Source organism: Rhinolophus ferrumequinum, chromosome 4 (assembly GCF_004115265.2).
Source record: "Rhinolophus ferrumequinum isolate MPI-CBG mRhiFer1 chromosome 4, mRhiFer1_v1.p, whole genome shotgun sequence".
NCBI lineage: Eukaryota > Metazoa > Chordata > Mammalia > Chiroptera > Rhinolophidae > Rhinolophus > Rhinolophus ferrumequinum.
Genome location: NC_046287.1, coordinates 92,802,238 through 92,827,776, shown reverse-complemented (window position 1 = coordinate 92,827,776; position 25,539 = coordinate 92,802,238). Strand labels below are relative to the sequence as shown.

Here is a 25,539-nt window from a genome sequence, read left to right as displayed (position 1 = left end):
TTTTCTTGTTTCTTGAGTTAGGTTTGTAATGCTATAAACTTTCCTCTTAGGACTTTTCAAAAGTACTTAGTGCTTTTGCTGCATCCCGAATATTTTGGTATGTCGTGTTTTCATTTTCATTTGTCTGTATGTGTCTTTTGAACTCTTATTTCTTCTTTTTTTTGTTCAGTAGCATGTTGTTTAATCTCCATATATTTGTGGTTTTTCCAGTTTACCACTTCTATTTAATTTCCAGTTTCATACCGTTGTGGTAAAAAAAAAAAAAGTGCTTGGTATGATTTAAATCATCTTAAATTTGTTGAGGCTAGTTTTGTGCTCCAACATATGGTCTATCCTTGAGAATGTTCTGTGTGCACTTCAGAAGAATGTGTATTCTGTTGTTTTAGGATGGAAAGTTCTATAATTATCAATTAAGTCTATTTGTACTAATGTGTCATCTAAAGTTAGTGTTTTTTGTTGGCTTTCTTTCTAAATGCTCTTTCCATTGCTGTGAGCAAGGCCTTCAGGTCTTCAATTATAGTTGTATTTTTGTCAGTTTCTTCCTGTAGATGTGTTGTTAGTATTTGCTTTATACGTTTTGGTGCTCCCAGTTTGGCTGCATATATATTGATAAGTGTTTTGTCTTCTTGATGAGCTGTCTCCTCTATCATAAAATGTCCATCTTTGTCTCTTATTACCATTTTTATCTTGAAATCTACTTTGTCTGATGAGGACTGCTACACCATCTTTTCTCTGGATGCCATTTGCTTGCAGTATCATCTTCTTGTCTTTGGAGCTGAGATGAGTCTCCTGTAGGCAACACATAGTTGGTCCTTGTTCTTTAATCCATCCCACTACTCTGTGCCTTTTGATTGGTAAGTTCAGTTCATTTACATTTAGGGTGATCATTAATATATTAGGACTTACTACAGCCATTTTATCTTTTGTCTGATGATTGCTCTGTGTCTCTATTGCTTCTTTTCCCTTGTGTTTCTGTCTGTTTTAATTTTGGGGTTTTCTATGATTTATTTTCTCTGTTTTCCCTTTTATTATGTTTCATGTCTCAGCTCTGGGTTTTTGTTTTGTGGTTACCATTAGGTTTGTGTAAAATGTCTCATACACACAATAGTCCTTTTTCTTCTGATTGCATCTTATCTTCATTCACCTGTACACATTCAGTCCTTTTCTTCCTCCCTTCTTGTGCTTTTATTGTCACAAATATTTCTTTTCATGTTATGCATTCATTATCAAATTATAGTAGCTATAGTTATTTCAATGCCTTATTCCCCTTTCACCATTGTATAATTAAGTGTTTAATATGCTATTCCGAAGTAGAGTTGCAATTACCTACTTCTGTTAGTCATCTTATTCCAAATTTTATATACTTTTATATTTTTGTTTGTGGTAGACGAGCTCCTTTCGACACTTCTTGTAATGCAGGTCTTGTGGTGGTAAATTCTCTCAGCTTTTGGTATTCTGGGAAAGACTTATTTCTCCTTCATATCTAATAGATAATTTTGCTGTATTATCCTGGGCTGATATTCCCTTTCGATATTTTAAATATTTCCTTCCACTCTCTCTTAGCTTATAATGCATCTATTTAAAAATTTGATGGTTACCTAATGGGGTTTCCTTTGTAGGTTACAATCTGGATACCTCGAGAATTCTTTGTCATTAGTTTTTTTTTTTCTTTGTCATTAATTTTTGACAGTTTTAATAAAATTTGTCTTGGAGAAGTCCTTTTTGTATTGAGATTATTAGGTGTTCTGTTAGCTTCTTGCATTCTAAAGTCCAGTTCTTGCCATAGGTTGGGACACTCATCAGTTATTTCTTTGAATAGGCTGTCTGTGTCTTTCTTCTCTTCTCCTTCTGGTATACCCATTATCCTTACGTTGCTCTTTCTAATGTAGTCAGATAGTTCTCACAGAGTTCTCTTTCCTTTTTTTAATTCTTAGTTCTCACTCTTCTTCCTCCTGGGTCACTTCTTGGTTTCTGTTTTCATGCCGACTAATTCTCTTTTCAACCTGGTTTGCTCCTATTCCAGTGCTCTCTAATGCATTCCTCATCTCATTTATTAAGTTCTTCAGCTCCAGAATTTCTGTTTGGTTCTTTTTTATAGTTTCATCTCTTAGGTAAAATATTCCTTTTGTTCCTGAATTTTGTTCCTGAGTTCATTGAATAACCTTTATGAATTTTCTTGAATCTCATTGCATTTCTTCATAACCGCAATCTTAAATTCTCTGTCATTTAAATTGCAGTTGTCCATGACTTCCGGTTTAGTTTCTGGAGACTTTTAATTATCTATCTGTGTTTCCACGTTACCTTGGTTGTTCATGGTATTTGATGGATTGGTTCTCTGAGCATTATGTTGCTCTTTCTAATGTAGTGAATTCTTACTACATTTTAGGTAGTGAACTCTTCTTGTTTATAATTGTTCTGCTCTTAGCAATTCAACAAGTTGATAGGTAGGGTACTTCCTTTTGTTTTCCAGTAGATGGTGGTATAGCACAAGTTTTTATTTTTTCTACCCAGTGCTATTTGTGCCTCTGGGATGATGATGAAGAGGCTTCACTTCTGTTGATCAAAATGCCATATACCCACTGGTGTGTTTGGTGTCCCCTCTGTGACCAGCTTGCCTTGGTTACTGGGCATCACCTCCATAGTGGGGGAATGTGGCAGGCGGTGGAGAACTGGTTTTGCAAGCTCCCAGCATTGCCTCCTTGTTCATGGCCCCGCTGTGTTGCTGGCTGTGTCCTCACTACCTCTATCCAGCTTTGTGGGGGTGGGAAGGGCAAGGAAGGCAAATTCATGATTTCACAGCTCTGGCCCCCTGCCACTGATGGCTGCTGGCATCGCTGTGCTGTTTAGAGTGACACACCAGTCCACAGGGCTCTGCTGCAATGGTGAAGAGGGAAGGGAGTTGCCTTTTCCCAGAGAGAAACTGCCTCTGACGCTCTTACTCTCCAGGCTGGTGTGAGGGTTGCAGCCAGACTTCTCCACCGCGAGCTACCATGCTACCTGGTGCTGCGGCAGGCGTCGAACATGCACTTATGCATGGATCTCTCGGGCATGTTTATGTGTTGAGCAGGGAATCCTTTACTGTGTTGTAGTTGTCCGACTTGTAGATTTAAGAGGAGAAATAAAGGAGTCTTCTCACTTGGCCATCATGCTGATGTCACTCCCGTATGATTTTCTTAATAACATTTTCTTTTCTTTAGCTTACTGTATTGTAAGAATAGTGTATATAATACATATGCAAAATATGTGCTAATCAACTGTTTGCTATTGGTAAGGCTTCTGGTCAATAGATGGCTCTTAGTAGTTAAGTTTTGGGCGAGTCAAAATTTATATGCAGATTTTTGACTGTCCAGGGATTGGTGACCTTAACCCCTGTGTTGTTCAAGGGTGAACTGTATTTCCAAACTAAATTATAAGCATGCTTCTCTCATCTCCATCAGCTGCAGCATGGTCACCACTGACCATGCACCTGGAGACTTGCAATTATTTTTATTTTGAAGAGGAGGAATTAAATACTTGCTGATTTTTAAAAAGGAGAATTTGTTTCCATTACTGCCTTTACAATGTGAATCCAAATGCTTTTCTAAATAATTACTGAAAAATGAACATGAACAGATACAACCCTTGCCCTTTCAAGAGCTCCCAGCCTGGTAGGGAGATGGACAAGCAAACAATATGGTGAAGGAATTCATAACTAAGCATTGATGAGCACAGCTTATGATGGGAACACAGAGAACAGGCATCTAACCTGGTTTAGGAACGTCTGCAATGACTTGCCAAGGGAACTGATGGGAAGGCAGGCAAGTCGGATCAACCAGAAAGCCTCCTGGGTACCCATCCAGGGCCAGATGGAGATGTCGTTCCTTGGTCCCCCAGCAGCCTGTCAATCTGATAGCACACTGACCTTTACTGGTCTACTCGTTCACCTTTCCCACCAACTCGTAAGCTGAAGGCAGAAACTGTTATTTGTCATTGTTATCTTCAGTGCCTACCTAGTAGTAACTGATGCATAAGACCCATCTAATAAGTGAATGTGTGGAAGTTTCTAAGATGATGAAAATACTCCTTCTCTAAGATGGACTAATGTGTAAGGAAAATGTTTTATGTCTGTATCATGATATATTAAAATTAAGTACTAGTTAGTGTTTGAAATGCCAATACCAAATAGTAGATACAGGAACCATAGGAGATGCAAACACAAACAAGACACAAGCACTGCTCTCCATGAACTTAGGGCCTAAACTGGAGGTCTCTTAATTCCTACCTATATGTGACTCAGAATATGACTCTTTTGCTTATGCTTTGGAATTCCACAAAATATTTCTTTTGAATTAAGGGCTCCATTTCTTTAAAAAAATAAAGGAAAAACCTTGATAAATTAATGAGATGGCTGTTTTCTCAAAATAGTTGTTACGTATTTTTCCCTCTATTTTAGGACAGGAAGGAAATTTAAATGGAGGGAATTAAGAATTTACATTTTGAGAGATCCTCCTGGATTTCATCTTAGATTTTCCTCACGAGCCTTCTTTAGCATCTTTCTAATAGGTAATATATAGCAACATACAGATGTTTACAATAAAGTTGTTCATTCTTTCCTGTACACTGCAGTATTATTTAATGCTTGTATGCATATCCTCTGTAAAATTACAGCTAAATATCTTACATATTCTACATTTAATGACAGTTATCCCAAGATGTTTAATTTAAAACCATTACCTAATTTCTCTATAGCATGTTGGACTTTACAAACATTCTATTTTCAAAATGAGATGGTTTAAGATCATCCTAAGGACCCATATGCAATGAATCCTGTTATGACGTTTACGGGGAACAATGAGCCAAAAGACATACAAGTAGCGAATCTTTATTATAAACAACCAGATAACTGTGCATTTGATAGATAGTAGAAGCCTAGGTATTATCATCAAAGGCATTACTTAAATAGAAGTAGTTTCTTTGTTTTTTGTTTTGTTTTACATTAATTTGAACTTAGGCTTAACATTTGCCAGATCACCTAATCTTGTCATACAATTCAGCTGTTAAATTATAACACAGAAAGACAAAATTTGGAATGCATGTTGTATTTTGCTTTATTTACTGAATATACACAGCAAATATTCAGGACACATTAAAGTTAAGCAGGTGCTGAAAGTCAGGCAAGTGATACTGATAAAATGCTTGTGTTGTTATGGGATATTTAGTTCCTTAGAAGACAAAGAAAGGGGGATTCTAAGTGCTAGGTTGTAGCCCAGCTTTTCCTGATTTATACTAAGTGTCAACACACAGAAACCCTAAAGTGAACGTGTACAACAATGACATCTTTATAGTTCCAAAGCACTGGCAGATACTAAAATATCATCTAACTAAAACTTTCACATCTCAATTTTTTAAGAAGAAAAAGTAAAACACAGGCTTGCACAACAGGATAAATGTCCTGGGCCTTGAGAGCAGCCAAAACGTTATTATTCTCTATTGCACAACCCTTGTCCATGGCGACCTTGAACATGTTTGGCATCGCTGATGTACTGAATGGCTCAGCATGTCCATTTTGCTAGTTATCCTACAAAATAATGCCATTACTTTTTTTTTTTTTTTTGGATTGTCTACATCAAGGAATGAATGGGAATAAACACTGCACTACAACTTTGACAACTCTTACCAGCAAAAGTTAAAAAAAAAAAAGGCTAATTAAAATGTGACTATGTTACAATGACCGAAGGGTTAACCTCTCATCAATTCCAAAATCTCTGAATTTCATACATATCCTAATAATAAAGACTTTTGGTGACACATGACTGATGATGATGCATATGTACCATTTTAATCATTTATTTTTCAAAGAAATCATTCACGTCTACTGGCATATTTTCTCCTGGTTTCGCAAAGCTCGATGAAAACCCTATTTTTTAAATGTCATTTATAAACTATCAGTTCTGATTAATTCTGTAAAGTTGGAAGATTACCAGAGAATAATTTTGATCAAGAAATCTGCGTTAGATCTCTGCAGCAGAAACCATGTGTCCTTGCTGCTCTCTCCTGGAACAATACTCGCATGAGGAAGACTCACCATATTAATGCCTTTTCCAAGAAAGGGGGAGATGGAGAATTATTGGAAAATAGAAGCAAGGGGAGGAAGAAAAACAACTTTAGGACAATCCAGAAGAAAAGTAGCATTTATCCAAGGAAGTTTTCACCCGTTACCTGATTGCTCAGAAGAGAAGGGAAATAAATTTCAAGATACAGATAATTAAGAAGTCAATTACATATTTTTCGAGCTAAAGAAAGATCACGTATTTCGTTTCGTTATACAAGTTCTGAAACATGAAGATGTCTACACAAGCAGATTTATTCTAAGACTCTCAGCACCAGAGGGCCGAGGTTGTCTCTCGTTTACATTGCATTGCACAGTACCTATCACTGTACCTGGCACATACAAGTGCACAATATATAGTTGATGAACCAATAAACTACAGGGTTTTCTAAACACTAAATGGGTCACTTAGTTTTCATGTAAAATGTAATAATTATTTTCTGTTGTATATATGAAAGTTTCTATTAGATAACACTAGTCATTACAACATGTGACAGTAGTAGCTCACTCATATATCTTTTTCATATGATCATTTCTACCTTGAATACAATTTAATGAGAAACAACTACTATGTGCACTAATGCTAGAAAGAGTTGAGACAGAATGGATAAATGAAGAAACCTCTTGAATTACTGAAGTACCTTCTGTTACAAGCATAATCACCTTTTTAAATTATACACTTTTAAGAGGGTGTGAAATATTTTCCCAAGCAATACTGTGTTTTATGGGTGGGAAATATATATACATACATGAGATTACCTAGAAATTTGGGGCATTGTCCTCTCTTTATCATCCAAGGGTAAAGAAGAACAGGTTTTTAACATTGTGTATTTTTAAATGTGCTATTATGCAATACCACTGTTCCCCAGAAATTACAGAGATTAGGAAATTAGTATCACTTTACTTGGGAAGTTATTTCCAGGTATGAGACTTAAGCTTTATTAAGAGGCTACAAGATTTGACCAGTAGATAACTTATTCAACAGAGACACTAAGTTAAATAATTCATAAATTTGATCCTAACAGTGTGTCTTTTCTCAAAAGTCATCACTACTGTTTTAGCAACCTGTAAGTTGTTACGATTTGCCAACAGGTGAGGAAAATATGGCAAAAGGGGGCCCTCACCTGGAGACTTTTAATGTGGGAATGTGAGAAGGCATACGTAAACATCTGATTCTTTTTGTCCAACCCTCTGATTTTACCTGCTTCTTCCCCACACGGGACTGAACACACGTGGGCTCAGAGGTCACTGTGGGGACTCAGAAGTCTGCAGGACTGCCCACAGGAGTAACCAGGAAAACGGGCCTGCTTTCCCACGTGGGAAGCAGAAGTCCCTGGGAGATTCCTGGGCTGAGTTCTGGTCTCCTCTTGCGAGTTGGGAATATAACTCATTTCATGCTATTTTCATATTTATCTTGCCACATTAAAATCAGGATTTTTTTTTTACAGTGGTAGGTATGAGGCAACATGACTTCAGCTTCACAGTTTAAGTCTGTTTAAAAGGTACCGTTAATATCAGCACAATAGTCCAGCTAGAGTTATTTCAACTTCAGAAAGAAAATAAAGCTTATGTGGCTTGTCTTATATAATTGATTGTGTAAGCTTGATTTTGTTTCTTGCCAATAGCACTAAAAGTGAGATCATTTAAATTATATGGCTTTGATTGCTTTGTTTTACCTGCAAGTGTTATTTGCTCTAGTGCTACTAGTGCCTGATTTTTGCTATATAAATAGTTTTCATGTTTTTCTGGTCGGCCACACAATGTGCCTTATAATGACATGGCTGACTAACGCTGCCTTTCATTCTGCTGACACCCTCAAACACTGTTGACACAGTTGCCTTTCGTGTTTCTTATAACAAAAGAAGCTACTGCTTCTTACGTCATAGGCACGAAAAACCTGCTTTTCTAATCGCATTGTACTGACATCAGGTTAACTAGAAAGCACAAAACAAATGGTGATAAAATAGATGAATAGTGTATATTAGATGTATTTACACATGTACTTAGACACGTGACAGAGTTGCAAATCTGAAATGATACAAGCCACTGCCTGCAACAGCGTCTATCCTATGGAAATGTGGATTGAGACATGACTATTAAGACACTGAAGAAATCGGGTTGTGTGGAGAGCCCATCTGAGTCAGAACTTTGTCCAACCACTGCAGTGGGCCGTGAAGATGAATCTCAATCCAGCAGGGGGTGCTTGTGACATCCTGGCGATGATACTCAGCTCCCCAACCCTGAAAAGCAAGAGTGGAGCCAAGAGTGATTGTGCCAGACTTTCCAGCCAGCTTCCAGAGGCGCGAGACAGAGCTTAGTGGACACAGAGCCCACGCACCAGAGCAGCTGCCAAGACTCATGAAAGAACATGAACTCCACCTTCCTGTAAGTACAGGGCATCTTTTGTATCAACCAGACCCTCTAAGATGCCTTCCCTCTGGGCCCACAACTAAATACAGGGATCTAGAGGTCGTCTGGGCTCCAGTCACGTCAGAAACACTGGCAAATCATATTCCCTTCCACAAGGAAAGAAACTTGACCTTACATTCACCCCCTTAAAGCTGAAGACAGTGTTTTGCACAAAATGTTACTACAGACCACTGATGGATCTGAAAACTGTAAAGAAGAGAACTGGAAGGTGGTCTTGATTATTCAGGATTGATTAACAAAGCTTGTTTCTCCTCTCGCTTTCTGGCTCACTTTTGGCAATTTCCCATTTATTACCATTCATAGGAGAGGCAGTAAACAAACAAATGTACATTTTCCTCTATCTGTTATACATCGATGAAAAGTTATTTTAAAAATGAAGCTAGATCCAGTGAAGCAAATTAGTTTTGTTACTGGGAACACTGGTTCTCTGTAGAGTTATTTAAAATTTGGATTTCAAACAATAATGCTACCTGATCACACTTTACATTCCCGACCAGGAACCTTTGATGCCACTGGAAAGTGCACCTTACTCCCCCAGTCGCTTCGCTCTCCCATTCAGCCCCCACCCTGCCCCAAATGACTACCTCACCTACTCCCCAAGCCTGCTTACAACAGACAATCTTCTTTCCTATTTTAATTAGAGAAATAAAATAATCACAAGAGAATTTCCATAGCGCCTGCACCCACAGACTTGGTCTTTCTATCTCTTACCATAGACTATCTCTGTTTCCAAATAAGCCAGTCAGTCCATCCACTTGTACACTGGAGACAGCATTCCAGAACATCGCTCTGTTCTTTCAGGCCATCTTTGGCTTTCTATTGGATCATTCCCATCAATGTACAAACATGCTGAAATACATATCTCCCATCTTCAAAATACTTCTCGTGACCCTCCTGCCCTATGCCTTTGATTCCCTTTCTAGCAAATATCCTCAAAGAGTCATCCGCACTGGTTCCTTCTCTTCTCCACCATCTGTTAATGTTGAAGTGTCCCAGGGCTCCACCCTAGAATCCTTTATCGTCTCTGTTTAAATTCAAACTGTGGGTGATTTCATCCAGGCTCCTGGAATTCAATACTGTCCGTGTGCTGACAATTCCTAAATTTATATCTCCACACAGCCCTCTCTCCCCAAGTCCGGGCTTACACATCTAACTGCCTACTCAGCATCTCCGCTTGGATGTGTGACAGACATCTCAAAGATATTCTCGCTAAAACTGACTCGTAATCTTGTATCAAAACCTGATCTACCTGCATCTTCTCCATCTTGGTTAAAGGCAAATTTATCTAACTCCTCTCTTTTCTTCATACCCCGCATCAAATCTACCTTCACAATCCAGAACGCTTCCCCGTCTCACAGCTTCTACTGGAACTCTCCTAGTGGGAACAACCGTCATCTCTCATCTGAATATTGCAACAGTCTTCCCACTGGTCTCCCTACTTCCAACCTTGCCTGCATAATATCTGTTCTCCACACAGCAACCAGAGTGATCCTTTAAAATCCTAAGTCAGATCATGAAAATCCTCTGCTCAAGTCCCTGCAATGGTTCCCCTTCTCTTTAGAGTAAAAGCCCAAACCCTCACAGTGGCTGACAAAGCACTGACCTGGTTCGCTGCTACTGCTGTGATCACATCCCCTCCTTCATGGTGTGCCAGTGACAGCGGCTTCTAAACTGCTACAAATTCCCAGGCGTGCTCTTGCCTCTCGCTGTAGGGCTTGCTCTTCCCTGGGCATCTACTGTGTTCCCCTCAGATAGCTCTATGACTACCGCCCGATCTCCTGCGAGTTTTTGCTGATGTGTCACCTCGTCAATGAGGACTCCCCTGCCCACATTTTAAAACCTGCAATCTACCCCTACCCAGCACTCCACTTGCCTTTACCCTGCTCTACGTTTTCTCTTTCCATTCAACTTCTTTATTATAACTTGTTTATTGTCTCTCTCCCTCCTAGAATACAGATTCCACGAGGGCAGAGGTCTTTAAGTAACCATTGACATATTCCAACGCCTAGAGTGGCGCCTGGCCTGGTACATGGTAGGTGTTCAATAAATATTTGTTGACTGACTGAATGAGTCCTAGAATTAGTAAAAATTAGAGCTGAAAGAGACCCTAAAGATGAACTAGTCCATCACCCCCCAGTAGTAGCCATTGGTGTTTAGTCATCTATAATTTATTTTTATTTTTAAAAGTTCTAATAATTTGTTTTACTCAACCCAATATAGTCAAAGTGTTATATTAACATGTAATTAATATGAAATTATTAATAAGATATTTTATATTCTTTTCATCTGTACTGTCTTTTCATGAACATATAACGTATCAGTTTTAGATATGCCACATAATGATTTGATATACCAGGGATGCCAAAAAATGTATACAAGTGGACACTTTGATCAACGTTGCTCAAGCAGTAGAGTTCGCAGTAATCAGAGTGTCTGGACGCTGATGATAACCACTTTGAGAACCTCTTATAATTTTAATACAGTTTTCTTAAAATGTATACACATTTTTTTGGCATCCTCTGTGTATATGTGTGTGTGTGTGTGTGTATACAGAGGGTGCCAAAAAATTTATACACATTTTAAGAAAGGAAAAAACTGCATTAATTGTAATACTCAGTATATACCGATAACAAAAGATGAATACAAGTCACGTTTCACTTCTGGAATTACAAGAGGTACTCATAGTGATAACAGTCAGCATCCAGACACTTCTGATTATGGTGAACTACTGCTTAAGCATAGATAACATCTCCTAAAATGTGTATACATTTTATTTGGCGCCCCCGGTACATATAGCAAAGTGATTATTACCACAGTAAGTTTAGTTAAGATAGTACCTAAACTAAACTATAGTACCTCCTATAGTTACACATTTCTTTTCAAGTGATGATAACTTTTAAATTTCTTTTAAACTGATCATCTGTAGTTATATTTGCTAAGGATTTAGTTTTCAAAAAGTCCCTACAATATTCCTAATAGTTTGTTTTCTGTGAATTGTCCATATTTATGATTTAAATATTGTATATCTGATCAATATATCTAGTTGATTTTAGGAAAATCAGATTTCTATGCAACCATATATTATAGTGACATTATTATCTCTGAGATATTGGCATTTCATTCTAATTTTAAAAACACAGATCTAGAAAAAAATAACTGTACAATTCAAATGATGGCTCAGTAATGGCAATTTAATGCCCTCTGCTGGCTCTAAGGTATCAGAACATTTGAAAAAAATTCCAGGTATTTGTTAATTGTTTTACAATGTAAAAATGCTTTTTAAAGCTTACCAGTAAATTTAAATAAAACTGTTTTGTCATCATGAGGGAGAAATAGTTTCAAGAAGCTATTTATTAAACTAGAAACTGTATTCTTGAATCTTTTTTAAAAATAATTGCTAAAATTATAAATACAATAAAAACATAATTTGAGTATGAAAAACAGAACAATGATTTTTTTTTCATGTAAATTTAAAGGACTAATAAGTTTTACTTTGAAAAAATCTATAAGTGATTCCTTGGATGGATATGTGACAATGTGAAAACTGTGTCACTTATGCCCAGATAGTTTGATAAATAAACTAAGACTTTGAAATATTAGAATTACTTGCAGTTACTTTGCAAGAGATGAAATAGCAGATGATGAAATTGAGGCCTTTAGCTTCAATGTGCAAATCCAGTTGTAACTTCCTCAGTGCTCCAACATTCACATCAACTTAAACAAGATCTAACTTGAGAAATTCAATAAATACTCACAAACAGAACATCAGTACTCTTTCAGAATTAATCATACCCAACATAATGTTTCTGTCCTAATTTGTTTATACTTTTATGACAGCACTTAATTTATAATATCTTATATTAGAGTCAATTCTTTTTTGTAGCTTATTTATAAATATTATCTCCTCCATTACCTGTATGCTTTCTAAGTGTAAGAATATCTACTTTCGTTCGGGCAAGTATACTGATATTTATTGAATGACAGTAGTTCTCGGCAATTTGAGGGATAGAAAAATCTCTGTAGCATCAAGTCCTTTAAAAGTATTACTGTCATCAAGATAGTGGAGTAGGTAAATGCTATGCTTACATCCTTTCATGACCACATCAAAATTATAACTAAACTACAGAACAATCATCGAGAATCACCTGAAGCTACCTGACGCAAAGCCCTACAACTAAGGACATACAGAAGAAGCCACCTCTAGACTGGGAGGAGGGGTAGAGATGCAAAATGGGCTGGTCCCATACCCGGTGTGTGACCATTAAAAATTGAGAGGGATATCTCAGCTGTGGAGATCCCCTCTGGTGGAATCAGGGGTCCAGCTCCACACCAGGCGACCCAGCCCAGTGTTTCAATTTCTGGAAGAGAAGTCCCCATAACTTCTGGCTATGAAAACCAGTGGAGGTTGTGGCTAAGTGAGACAAAGGGTGGCTGCACTCCCAGGCGCTCCTCTTAAAGGGACAATACACAGACTTACCCACCGATGGAATTATTGGATCTAAGCTCCAATGTTGGGGCAACAACTAGAGAGGCCACAGGGACATACAGGGGGAAAACTGAGTTGTCTGGCGTCAGGGTGAGGCTGAGAGAGCAGCTTTCTCCCAGATGGAGGAGCTTGCGGAAGCCATTGTTTTTTTGTTGAGCCCTCTCCCTTCCCAATGTGCAGTCACAGATGACCACCATATCTGAATCTCCATCAACCTAGCTAATACTGTTCATTCACCCCACCCTGGTGATTCTGAGACCCTGCCCCACCCAACTTTTGGGCAAACCCAAGCTGCTTTCAGTTTTTTTTCTGTACAAACAGCCTGCGTTGGCTCATGCTGCAGACTTTCATAAAATCTCTCAAAGTTTCACAAAACCCAAACAGGCAGCATCCAGCTTCAGCGTGTCCTGTACCTCTGGCTGAGCAGCCTTAAGACTGGCACTAGTGACAGCCAGCATTGGTTCATGGCTTGGCCTCTTGAGGCCCCTCTAAGCACAGTGCAAGTGGTGGCCATCTGTGGATTGCTTATGGCTCAATGTGGGTGGCCCCAGGCAGGGCACAGGCTGAACTTGAAGTGCAGTGGGTCTCCTCCCAAGAGGCTCCGGGGCTGGCACACCCCATAGCCAGCTTCCAACTGAGTTGGAGCATCACCTAGCTATCTTCAAGGATGACATACCCAAACAGCAGGCTGGGTAGGCACCAGAGCCCTGCTAAAGCGAATCTTGCTCTGTAGGTTCAGCCCCCACACCACATCAACTCCACTGTAGTCACTGCCAGTTCTCACAACCAATGAGCCTGAGGGTCAATCCCTCCCATTGACTTGCAAATGGCAATCAAGGCTCAACTACAACAGGAGGACACACACAACTCACACAAGGGAAACACTTGTAGCACCCAGTTCTGGGACCAGGAAGACTGTGCCACTGGACCTCACAGAACACCAACTATATAAGGCCACTCTACTAAGACCAGTAGACATAGGAACTCTACCTAATATATACGAACAAACACAGAGAGGCAGCCAAAAGGGCAGACAAAGAAACATGTCCTAAATAAAAGAACAGCACAAAGCTCCAGAAAAAGAACTAAAGAAAATGTAGACAAGCAATCTATCAGATGCAGAGTTCAAAACACTGGTTATAAGGATGCTTCATGATCTCAGTGAGAACTTAAATAAAGAGATAGGAAACATAAAAAAGAACCAGTCAGAAATAAAGAATACAATAACTGAAATGAAGAATATATTAGAGGGAATCAACAGATTAGATGAAGCAGAGGATCAATGAAGCAATGATTTAGATTATAAGGTAGCAGAAAACACCCAAACAGAACAGCAAAAAAGAACAAGGAATCCAAAAAAATTAGGACAGTTTAAGGGGCCTCTGGAACAACATCAAGCGTACCAACATTCGAATAATAGGCATACCAGGAGAAGAGAGACAGCAAGGAATTGAAAACCTATTTAAAGAAATACTGACAAAAAACTTCCATAACTTGGCAAAGGAAATAGATATTCAAACCCAGGAAGCACAGAGTCCCAAACAAGATGAACCCAAAGAGACCCACACCAAGATACATCATAATTAAAATGCAAAAGGTTAAAAAAAAAAGAGAGAGAATCTTCAAAGGAGCAATAGAAAAGCAGTTAGTTACTTACAAGGGAGCTCCCATAAGACTGTCAGTTATTTCTCAACAGAAACTTTGCAGGCCAGGAGGGATTGGCACAAAATATTCAAAGTGATGAAAAGCAAGGATCTATAATCAAGATTACTCTACCCAGCAAAGCTATCATTTAAAATCAAAGGACCAATAAAGAGCTTCCCAGACAAGAAAAAGCTAAAGGAGTTCATCACCACCAAACCAGTATTACAAGAAATGTTAGAGGGACTTCTTTAAAATGAAAAAAAAAAAAAATCAATATTATAACTAATAAAATGGCAATAACTACATATCTATCAACGATTATTTTAAATGTAAATGGATTAAATGCTCCAATCAATAAATAGAGTGGTTGAATGGATAAGACAACAAAACCCTTACATATGCTACCTACAAGAGACTCACTTCAGATCTAAAGACACACACAGCCTGAAAGTAAAGGGATGGAAAAAGATATTTCATGAAAATGAAAACAAACAAAAAAGCTGGGGTAACTATACTTATCCCAAACAAAATAGACTTCAAAACAAAGGCTATAACAAGAGACAAAGAAGGACTCAGTCATCCCACTTCTGGGTGTTTGTCTGAAGAAACCCAAAATGCTACATCAAGGGGACGTGCTCATCTATATGTTCACTGAAGCATTATGTACAATAGCCAAGATATGAAGGCAACCTGTGTGTCCCTGAATGGATCAATGAACAAAGAAGAGATGGTACATATATACAATGAAGTATTACTCAACCATAAAAAAAAAATGAAATGTTGCCATTGCCACATGATGGACCTAGAGGGTACTGCACTGAGTGTAGTAAGTCAGACAGAGGAAGACAAATGTCATATGATTTCACTTGTAAATGGAATCTAAAAAACAAAACAAATAAACGAAACAGAAACAAACTTATACATGTAGAGAACATTTTGATGGTTGCCAGATGGGAAGGGCATTGGGGTGGGTGAGAAAGGGGAAGGGATTGAGAAGTACAAATTGGTTGTTAATTAGTAATCTTGGGGAATGTTGGTTATAGCATAAGGAATATAGTCAATAATACTGTAATAACAATGTATGGTATCAGATGTGTACTAGATTTATTGGGGTGATAAATGAAAGGGGATTGGGGAACAGAGTGAAAAAAGTGAAGGAAATAAAAAATACAAATTGGTAGTTATAAAATAGTCATGTGGATGTAAAGTAAAGCCTAGGGACTATAGTCAATAATGTAATAACTATGTATAGTGCCAGGTGTGTACTAGACTATCAGGGGATCACTTTGTAAATTATACAAATTATATAAATGTCGAACCACTATGCTGTGCACCTGAAATTAACATAAAGTAATACTGAATGTCAAAATAAAAGTATGAGTGTCACTTTATCTTATGCATTAAAAAAAAAAATCAGGTCACTACCTTAACTTGCTTTTCCTCCAAAAGTATTATGCTTAAGAATTTTCTAATAATTAACCAAGAGAACTCATACTCAGAGGGGCTCTTCATAAAGACAATTAAATAGACTTCCAAAAAAAATTGTTGTCTACCTGAACTGGCTGTGTAACTGCAACATCTACCAAAGAGTGCTTTTGGTTTTGTTTTTCATTTTGCGTCTTACAATCTGGGACAAGCACTCCTTACCTTAACAAAACTCATCCGGATAGTGCACATCTTAGTTAGCTCATAGACGACTTCAAATCCATGGTGAACTGACTGAGCAAGTAGCTGAGCAAAGAGCTGGTTGTTGAAGACCTTGAGGCTGCAGCCACTGGGGATCTTGCAGACTGTGGCTGGGTGGAAGCCATGTTGATAGTTGCAGTTCCGGCTCTGAACAAAGATGCTGCTGTCACTCACACACTCGGCATAAACCTCTCCCCCGACGTAATATAAATGCACACCTATGAGGCAAAAACAGTCTTCAAACACCAGCACCACCTTTAGCTCAGGTGCAACACCATTCTCTTCTAACTGACCTCTGTAACCTCAAGAGATGTGACTATCTACTGTGAGGTTAATTTTAATTATCACCAATAGAATAGTAGGATGTGTGACCCAAATGCTGACTCGTTTTCATTATAATCTGTGTTTTTGCTATGAGTCCATTTAAGAGTAGATTGCAACCCATGTTTACAATCGTTGCCAAGAACAAATAAGTCGGCTCTCATATATGTACTACTCCTTCCATTACTTTCTCAGTCTCACGCTCATTCGTTCTAAAAGCAAGAGCTCATAATAACAGATACAAAATAAACACATGATGCAGAAAACATCAAATAGTCCTTCAGACACATATATAAATAAAAAGATTAAAACTGGACATAGGTAGAAAATGCTACTTATGTGTATATACTAAACTCACTTCAGAGGAAACAATAAATGAAGTTTAAATTTTATTTTGCCAACAATTATAAATCCACTTCTCAATAAATACCTCAAAGAGACCTAATTCATTTTAGAGCTTGTCACCTACTAATATAGATCACAGACATATGCCTTTTTTTATTTACGAACAATGAAATTCTTGCCACATTTTCAGATATAGACAATCAAAATGTAGCTTATGTTACTTCATCTCACATTCTTGGAGTTAAAAGGCAAAAATGAGCATCCTGAGAACGCTGCTGCTCACACTGCTTTTTATTCCAAATTAAATTTGAGTTGATTCTTTCCCTCCAAATGTCTGGGTTTGAGATTCGACAGAAATTTATAGCAAGGGACTGGGGTTAGATAAAATGAAGACGTTCTAGTCCAGTGAGTATTAAATACCAGAACATTTTCCCTCCAACCTTTTAGCAGAAGCAAAATTCGCCACCGCTTGGTGTCAACGTGATTGTTAAATACAGTCACCCTGCAGTTACAAGGTGTTCGTAGAAATGAACCGGAATATACATCCAGGGATATATTTTGGATCTCCTCAAAATGAAAACACAAAATGTTAAATAGAATTTATAGACGCCGGTTCTGAGACCCGAATTTGCATAAGTTGGATTTAGGTGCCATTGCTGAGATAGCCGCTCAGTTTTTTTGTCAGGTTCTAAGTAGCAGTGGAGGCATTTTTACATTTTATGTGACTACCTGCCACTGTTTTTGTTTCCCATTCCCATCTTCTTTCCCTTAATACAATTTTAGAAAAGAATGTTTTTCAGGATTATGTAATCCAGTCACATCACTCAGAAGAAACTGATCCAGAGCCATCTAGGTAAAGCACAGCCCTTGATATTCAGGCCAAGGTTTCTGCCTCCCTTCCCAGATCAGAGGGCTCCTGCCCTTCTCTCAGTTCCATTATTCACTCTCCCTGGGGTCTGATACCCATGGCCCAGGCCCTGGGGGGGAGGCAGAAGGATGGTCCTCATTGGCTGGGACATAGTTACTTGGCGGGACTGACATGTTTGAGGTGAGGAAGGCGTACCACCAAACCCTGTGAACTCCCAGGGGAGGGCCTGCCTCTGTGGTGCTTGTGATGTTTCAAAAGCCAGGTAGCAGGGAATGAAACAGCCAGACAGTGGGGCTGCTAAGTGTTTAGCGTGTATTTGATTTGAATGACCTTCAAATATATAATCCTCCCAAAACTATTAAGTAGAATAGATAAGATTTCATATCTGACTGGTCTTTATTTAGGGAATAATTTTCAATCCTGTTAGTCTTATCGGAAACCATAGAGTAGTTGGCAGAATAACAAAGCAGAGAGGAGCCTGGGAGGAAGGTGGTAGCCTAGCATCCTGAACCAGGAGAGGGACAGAGCCAAGGGGATGAGCATGCGGAAACCTGGGCCAGCTCTGCGTACCAGGATAAGGATGGAATTCAACCCAAATGGGAAGGAGGCAGGCTTTGGCTAGAGACAGCAGCATCTAAAAAAAGAGTCAAGTAGGCAAGTGATTTTATTTGTAGCCATATGATAGGCCAAAATGGTGGCTTTAAACCATATGTACAGAGAGTGCCAAAAAAAATGTATACAGATTTTAAGAAAGGAAAAAACTATTAAAATTGTAATACAAGGAATGACGTTAGCATTCATTTGATTAACACCATCTTTTGAGCGAACGTCACACACACCTTGCTATGGTAATTCAACTTTGAAAAGTAATACATAGATAACATCCCTTAAAATGTGTACATTTTTTGGCACCCCCAGTATTACATTCTAGATCACCATAGAGATCAGTAAGCACTAAGGATAAATGACCAAAGAAAGTGCTATGTGAGATGACGAAGAGAACTGAGGCAGTGTAGTCTTCAGGCAAGTTCTAACCACACCTTGGACTACCTCTCTTCTTGGGATGCATCATACTTTATCTGAGCTTTCTTTTTGTGTGTGACTGCCAGCCACCTGTCATGAGATTAGGGACTTGGGGTCCTGTGTTGTGCTTAATTAGGACTGGACATATCTTGGTTGGATTTGGATCTGCTGTGTCTGACTGCAAGTGTGCTCCCTTTTAGTCTCCTTGCCTTAAATGACAGAGGGGAAACTGGGAGGAGGGCAGGTTACTTAGGCTGCTGGGAGGGTTCCGATGCTCTGGAATCTACTAAGAGTCAGAGGAGGAAGTCAGTGTCCCAAAGTGGGAGGAATGTGCATGGATCCCGTCCTGACTGGGAGCGAGGGAAAAATACCACTGCAGAAAGCAGCTTTCTTTACCCCACCGCCCGCTCAGACTCAGGCCTTTCCCCTCTCCTTAGAAAACACCCTAAACTTACTTGCACCAACTCAACACCTTCCCTGGACCTTGCAACTGACCTGCCCCTTGCCCTCTTTTCTGCACAACTATTTTAAAATCTGGCTGATTATCAGGATCATCGGGAGGTTTACAAAAGTGCATATTTCTGTGTGTAATGATATTTTCAGAAATTCTTTATGTAAGTAGACATATACTCAAATATATGGGAGAAAGGGTAGGAAGTCTGAGCTGGCCTTTAAAATACTCTCGTAGAAATTTTATGGAGGACAGAGGAAAAGAATGGCACAGAATGTGACTCCTTACTGAAGCTGGAGATGATAATATGAAGATTCATTACACGACATTATACTTTTGTGTATATTTGAAATTTTCCAAAATAAAAAATGTTTTAATCCATCATTCAATAAAAAATAAAGTACAGATTTCCAGATGCACACCAGGGCTTTGGTTCAGAGGACGGAGGTGGGCCTTTCACAGGGCTGTCTCTACCGCTGCTCACGCACACCGCCAGGGTGTGCCTGTCTTCCTAGATTTGCAAACGTTGATTATTACAAAACTTCTCCAGCAGGTGGCAGTAACTTCTCTTAAGAAAGGGGCTCCGAATTCATACAAAGCTGCCCCTTTGTATGCCCTTTTGTGGGTCCCCCAAATCTGTACTTAAAAACACTTAAGTCTCTCTGGCCAATGTGATGCACAAGCGAGTTTAGGCCCAAATGACCTACACTGAGTTCCCCACCTGTGCCACTCACACCTCGGCGACTTCGCGGGGGGCTGGGCTGCTCTCACACACCCCCGCCCACCCCATCCTCACCTGAGCATGAAAGCCCACTAGAGAAAGTTTAGAACAATGCAGACACTGAAAATAAAAAGCAGCCACAAATCCACAGCCCAGAAATAATCAAAGTTAACATTTGTTATCTATCTTCCTTTTTTAATGTGCATTTAAGCAAAATTAGGATCATACTCTATAGGATCTTTTCATTTTTTTCATTTATTAACACATTGTGAACATTTTCTCATGATATTAAGTATTCTGCAATATCAAGTTTAATGACTGCAATAGTATGACATTCTATGTTGAAAGTTTCTTTAGGATTTGCTTTTTTTAAGAATGAGAAGCCTTACACATGTTCCAAGGCAGCTCAGAAAGGGCATTTTGAGACACAGAACCTAAATCTATTGGGAAAGGAAGCAATCCAAAATCACCTTGAGGAAGTGCAAACCCTCTTTTCAAGGAACTGACAAACCAAAGCCTGGCCCCTGGATAATTCCTTTCATAAAACAGGAAGAATTACTGGAATTCTACAGAACTTGAAATAGGCAAGAAAATAAAGATTCATAACAAGGTGAAAGACTAACTCCCAAAACAATTCAATGATTTGAAACGTGATGATTTTTCAGGAAGGTTTTGGTTTGCCTCAGTCAATTCAATAACTGGGGCTAATACCTCAGAAATGATCTTAACTACTGACTCTTTCCCACTAACTGGGGGAAGAATGAACATCTAACAGGATAAATGTAACCTGTCTACACCCGCAAAAGAGAAATGTGCCCGTCTTGCTCAAGTGTCATTTTCATACCCAGACTCTGGTCCAGGCTCAGTAAGAGGAGCTCACTTCAGTCCCAGCACAAATCACAGGTGCTCAGAGATGACTGCACTATTGATTGTATTAAGTCATGCCTTTCAAAGAAATACAGTCCTATCTCAGTTATCTTAAGAGCATATCACTGCTCATGCAGTCAATTCGAAACGACAGGAAACTGTGGTTTTCCTAATTGTTTGGAAGTGAGGGCCATCCTAAAAGCCACTCTAAAAAAGCAGGCACGCGTTACACTCCCATGACCTGGACTGGCTCTTCCATCATTCGCAAATCATCAGGAAACGACCTTTGCTTTATTTTGTGCAGGCACAGCTCGGTATTGTTATGTCAGTAGTTCTTTTTTCTATAAAGATCCTTATTATTCTCCCATGGGGCCTCTGTGTAACTCTCAGCGCAGTACTCCTTTTCTAGACTATGTTTTTAAGGGAAACATAAAATCATCTCTGATTTACGTTTTTAAAGTAAATCATTGTAAACTTCAAGCCCTTTATTATTAGTAGGGCCTCATTTCAGTATCTCAAAGGTGACTGTGACACACCACTGCTGTGGCATATGATAGGTGCTTTCATTCCATGCCGAAACACTGAGCTCTTCAAACAATACTGAGCGGGGCCCAGATAAAAAGGCAGGAGGGGCCCTCCCCTCCAGCAAAGGGGAGCAACTGGGCCTGGGAGACAGAGCGGAGGGTGCAAATCCCTGGCATCACTTGTGTGGCCAAGTTTAAGCCACTGAACTCTGAGCTTCAATTTTCACATCTGTGAAATGGGACTAAGAAAACCTAACTTGTAAGGTTACTATAAAAATAACAGATGCAAGTGCACACCAGTATCCCTCACGCAGATGAGGTAATCAGTAGGGGTAGCCAGCAGTCATTTGAAAGAGTTCGAGTGGTTTGCCTGGTCTTCAGAAAAGAATATGGATAGGCTTTATATTGGAATGCAGTGTTCCAGGTTCTTTGGGGTATTGCCGCTGATATTTAAGTGGTAGACTCTGGTCCGCTAGCACTAACTTGCTAACGGCAATTTAAAAAACTTTGCTAGTGAAGTCACAATAATAGGTTCGATTCCCTTTGCACCAGCTAACTGCTGCAAGGCTACAGACACATGCTTTGTACTAGCCCCACCGTCGCACAGTGTGGTGTCCTAGTATTAGATGGAAAGTGGGGTGAAAGAGCCTTGGGTGAGTGAGTCAGCATAAACCATCACCGCTAGAGAAAATACAGCTCCAACTACATGCTGTGCTGTGAGGGTAGTGGCATTAATTAACTTCCTTAGGAGGACCAGCCATCGGAGTTAAGAGGCAAAGAACACATACCGGAAGTAGCCTCAAAGTTCACTGATAACCAACCATCGAGGGGAGAAATGGCTCATCATTAGCGCTAATAAAAACAATTTTATTTATTTATTTTTGGTAGAAACCGTCCACCCTTGCCCCCCTCCGTTAGTTTAATGTTAATAGAGCAGCCAGGAGATCCTTTTAAAGTGAAAACTCAGATCTATAAACATCTCGAGTTAATCTTTCTTCCCATTTCACAGAGTCAGAGCAAAAGCACTCAAAACAGACAGGATCTCGTTCTGCTTCCTCCTCTAGGACTCCGCCACCCCTTACTCTCTCTGTCCCGTCACCATAGCTGTCCTGCTGTCCCTTGGTATTCCAGGAAGGCTGCAGGGACTTTGCACCTGCTGTTCCCTTTGCTTGGAGAACTTCCCCCAAATATCTGCACGGCTCATTCCCTCTTTAGCTCCCTGCTCACATGTCACCTTCTTAGGAAGGACTTTGCTGGCTATTCTGTCCTAAATTATTAAATGCCCTCCCTCTTCTCTTCCCCTCCTTTGTTTTTCTCTAAACGTTATGATTTGACATATTATACTATTATTTCTTGTTTGTCTTTCCTTTGTATATATAATCCATGAAGGCAGGAACTTTTCATCTTTTTTTTTTTTTTTTTTTTGCTTTCAATTTGTTTTATTCCCACTGCTGCATCCCTAGGGGCACAACAATCTGGCTAAAAGTAGACGCTCAATAAATTATCTCATGATGAGTGTGTGTCTCTGAAATCTAAGCATCTCTATTAATGAACTCCACAGAGCAAGTTGATTTATTCACTGATCTGGGAGTGCATGAATGCAATGCACTCCTAGATAAACTTATTCAGGCCGGAAGCCATGCTGCTTTGAACCAAATCATCCATAGGAGCACCTGAAAACCAGTCCCCTGACCTCACAGAAGACTGAGCTCTGGCTTTAAAAAACATTCCAAGCCAACATTTGTGGGGTTTATTGTTGTTGTTTTTTTTTTGCCATGCTTTATGGTATGGCTTGTAGTTCCTCTAAAAAAAAAACTTTTTCTCATATTAAAGCCATTCCAAAGCAGCTTTCTGAGAAAACTGTGGCTTTGTCATGGGGACCACGTGAGGATGGAGTCCCCTTCCATCCAGGTGAGCATTTGGTTAAGCTTTCTTAAGCTCTTCCTCCTGTGGTTTCTTAACTCTGCGGATTAGCTCTCAGCCAGTAACACAAAGCACCCATTCTCCATGCCCGTGTCAGGAGCACCCTGAGCAAGCTACTTTCAGAAAGCTTCCTAGAATGTATTCAACGCTCCTTCCATATTCGATTCTATCCTTGGAGCAAGTGGCATCAGCAGACATCTAATACATAGACCAACTTGCAAGCTCCCTACAGCTCCACAACATTACATTTGAATGCTCTGCCTTTAGATTGCACCTGAAGATCCTTATCCAAAAAAAAAAAAAAAAATTTTGAAAGTAAAACCACACCTGAGAAATTTGTTTAAAAATTCAAAGTAAAAGTATTATTTCCTATGAAGAACAGCTATGGTTCCCCCTTTGGGATGAAAATTACATTACAGATTGAGTGTCCCTTTTCTGACCTCCGTCAGAAAACCCAGAGTGAAATTTTAATCATAATCACAACGCTAACCCTCATGGATGACACACTTGTATTCTTCTCCCGCTCACCCCTAGTTTTCGATTTTCTATTTTTCATTTATCATTTCACTACCAAGGTTTCTCATAACTCACCTCAAAGCCACTATGGGAGCATACAGTAATTGCCACCATTGAGTCAACATCCATGAATGAACTCAACCTGTTTCTAATCAATGGCTTGCAGGTTAACTACAACAGGACACACTTAGGAGGTACGCTGGGAAAGATATTAGAATGAATCATCAAGTGAAATAATAAGTCTTCTTTGGAAATTTGAAAGAAAAGTCTTGTGTGGCTCCCTTTCCCAGGTGCTGGATGGGGACGGAAAAGATCAAATGACTCTGAAGGTTCTTTACACCTGTGATTCCGGAGCAATCTGACACGATAGGGGACAACCAGCGGTCACTCAGGCACTACCAACTATTCTAAAATAAAATGATTTAAAGATCCTCAACCAGGACTCACAGTCAGCTGGGATTTGGTACCATTGATCGCACCGGTAAGAGAGGCTTCAAAAGCGTCACTGGCCAGACCCCAGTGAGGCCTGTGTAACAATGCCTGAACACGGGAGAACCCCAATCACTTCCAAACATAAATAATTCAGGACTCCCTAGCTTCTAAGTCTCCAAAGGTAACATTACCTCATGTAAATAATCAGCCAGCCAGAACGCCTCTTCTTCAGAAGTTATCTTTAGGCAACTCAAAAATAATTCATATTGTGTCGATTCAGTAATTACATCCTGCATTCATATTTATCACCTTGTTTGTCTTCATAATACCCACCCCACGTCACCCCACAGAAGATGCCATCTCAGTGTTAAAAAGCTAAGATGCTGGAAGCCCGTGGGCGTTCTCCAGCAGTAACCCAGCATGGTTCCCCAGCTCACCAGCCTTGCGGTCATCCCACTAGCTTACGTGCCAATACATGGCTTGTTTCTATTTCCAGGTTTTAGCTTAGAAGAACATGTAGAGAAATTACATATTTCTTTTACCCTTTCCTATGTGTCTCCTGGTATTTTCTATTGTTGAGTTTCTGTTTACGTTAGAAAGAAGTCCAAGACAGAATCTGTTCCTGTTATTTGAAGGGTCTGTGAATCCGTCTATAAGCACACTTCGGGAGGAAGCCTGGAACGTCTCCCCAACTCGGTTATTCAGTTCGTAGTAGGCGACTGAGCACCAGTGCTGCGGCTCCTCGTAGCAAACCGGCCGGAAGTCTGCAAGAGAACGAACCAGACAGCACATCACTACCGTCGGGCCTGGGCTGCGCATCTCCTGATTGCACCGGGACACTTAGATTAATGCTGTCAAGCAGGAAGTTGGCTGCAAGACCAAGTCCGCTGCTTTGCCATCATTTCAAAGCTGTCACTTTTGTGAAAACTTTGTAGTGAGCTTATCCGGGTAACGCCCCTACGATAGAGGCCGTAGGCCTAGTGACTCACCCTATAAATGTAGAGTTTGTACATACATAAATTTATGAGTATTGAGGGGGTCGGGCAAACAATGCTATAAACAGATCTGTGTACATTTCATCAGCCCTAAAGGAACCACAAGTAAAAGGAAGTTGGCAGGTCACCTCACCTCTCCACGTGAAAGCTAGCATATTACTGCCACTGTGCCAAACTGAATCCTTGTAGCAAAAGTACCGTTTTCTAAGAACCTACTGA

At 39.6% G+C, this 25,539-nt stretch overlaps 1 protein-coding gene across 4 annotated transcripts in view; it reads right to left on the bottom strand.

Annotated features, from left to right (window-relative positions):
- Window positions 1-4,859: 4,859 nt before the first annotated feature.
- Window positions 4,860-25,539, bottom strand: part of SMAD9 (SMAD family member 9) — an 83,170-nt gene continuing 62,490 nt past the window's right edge. For 3 of the 4 annotated variants that reach the window (XM_033104772.1, XM_033104770.1, XM_033104771.1), the window contains exons 6-8: window positions 24,868-25,089; window positions 16,296-16,552; window positions 4,860-8,328 (exon numbers count right to left, since the gene is read on the bottom strand). In XM_033104772.1, coding sequence (XP_032960663.1) covers window positions 8,185-8,328; window positions 16,296-16,552; window positions 24,868-25,089 — 623 coding nt within the window. In that variant the 3' untranslated portion in view covers window positions 4,860-8,184. The remainder of the gene's footprint in view (window positions 8,329-16,295; window positions 16,553-24,867; window positions 25,090-25,539) is intronic. The other variant, XM_033104773.1, reaches the window with a different exon arrangement.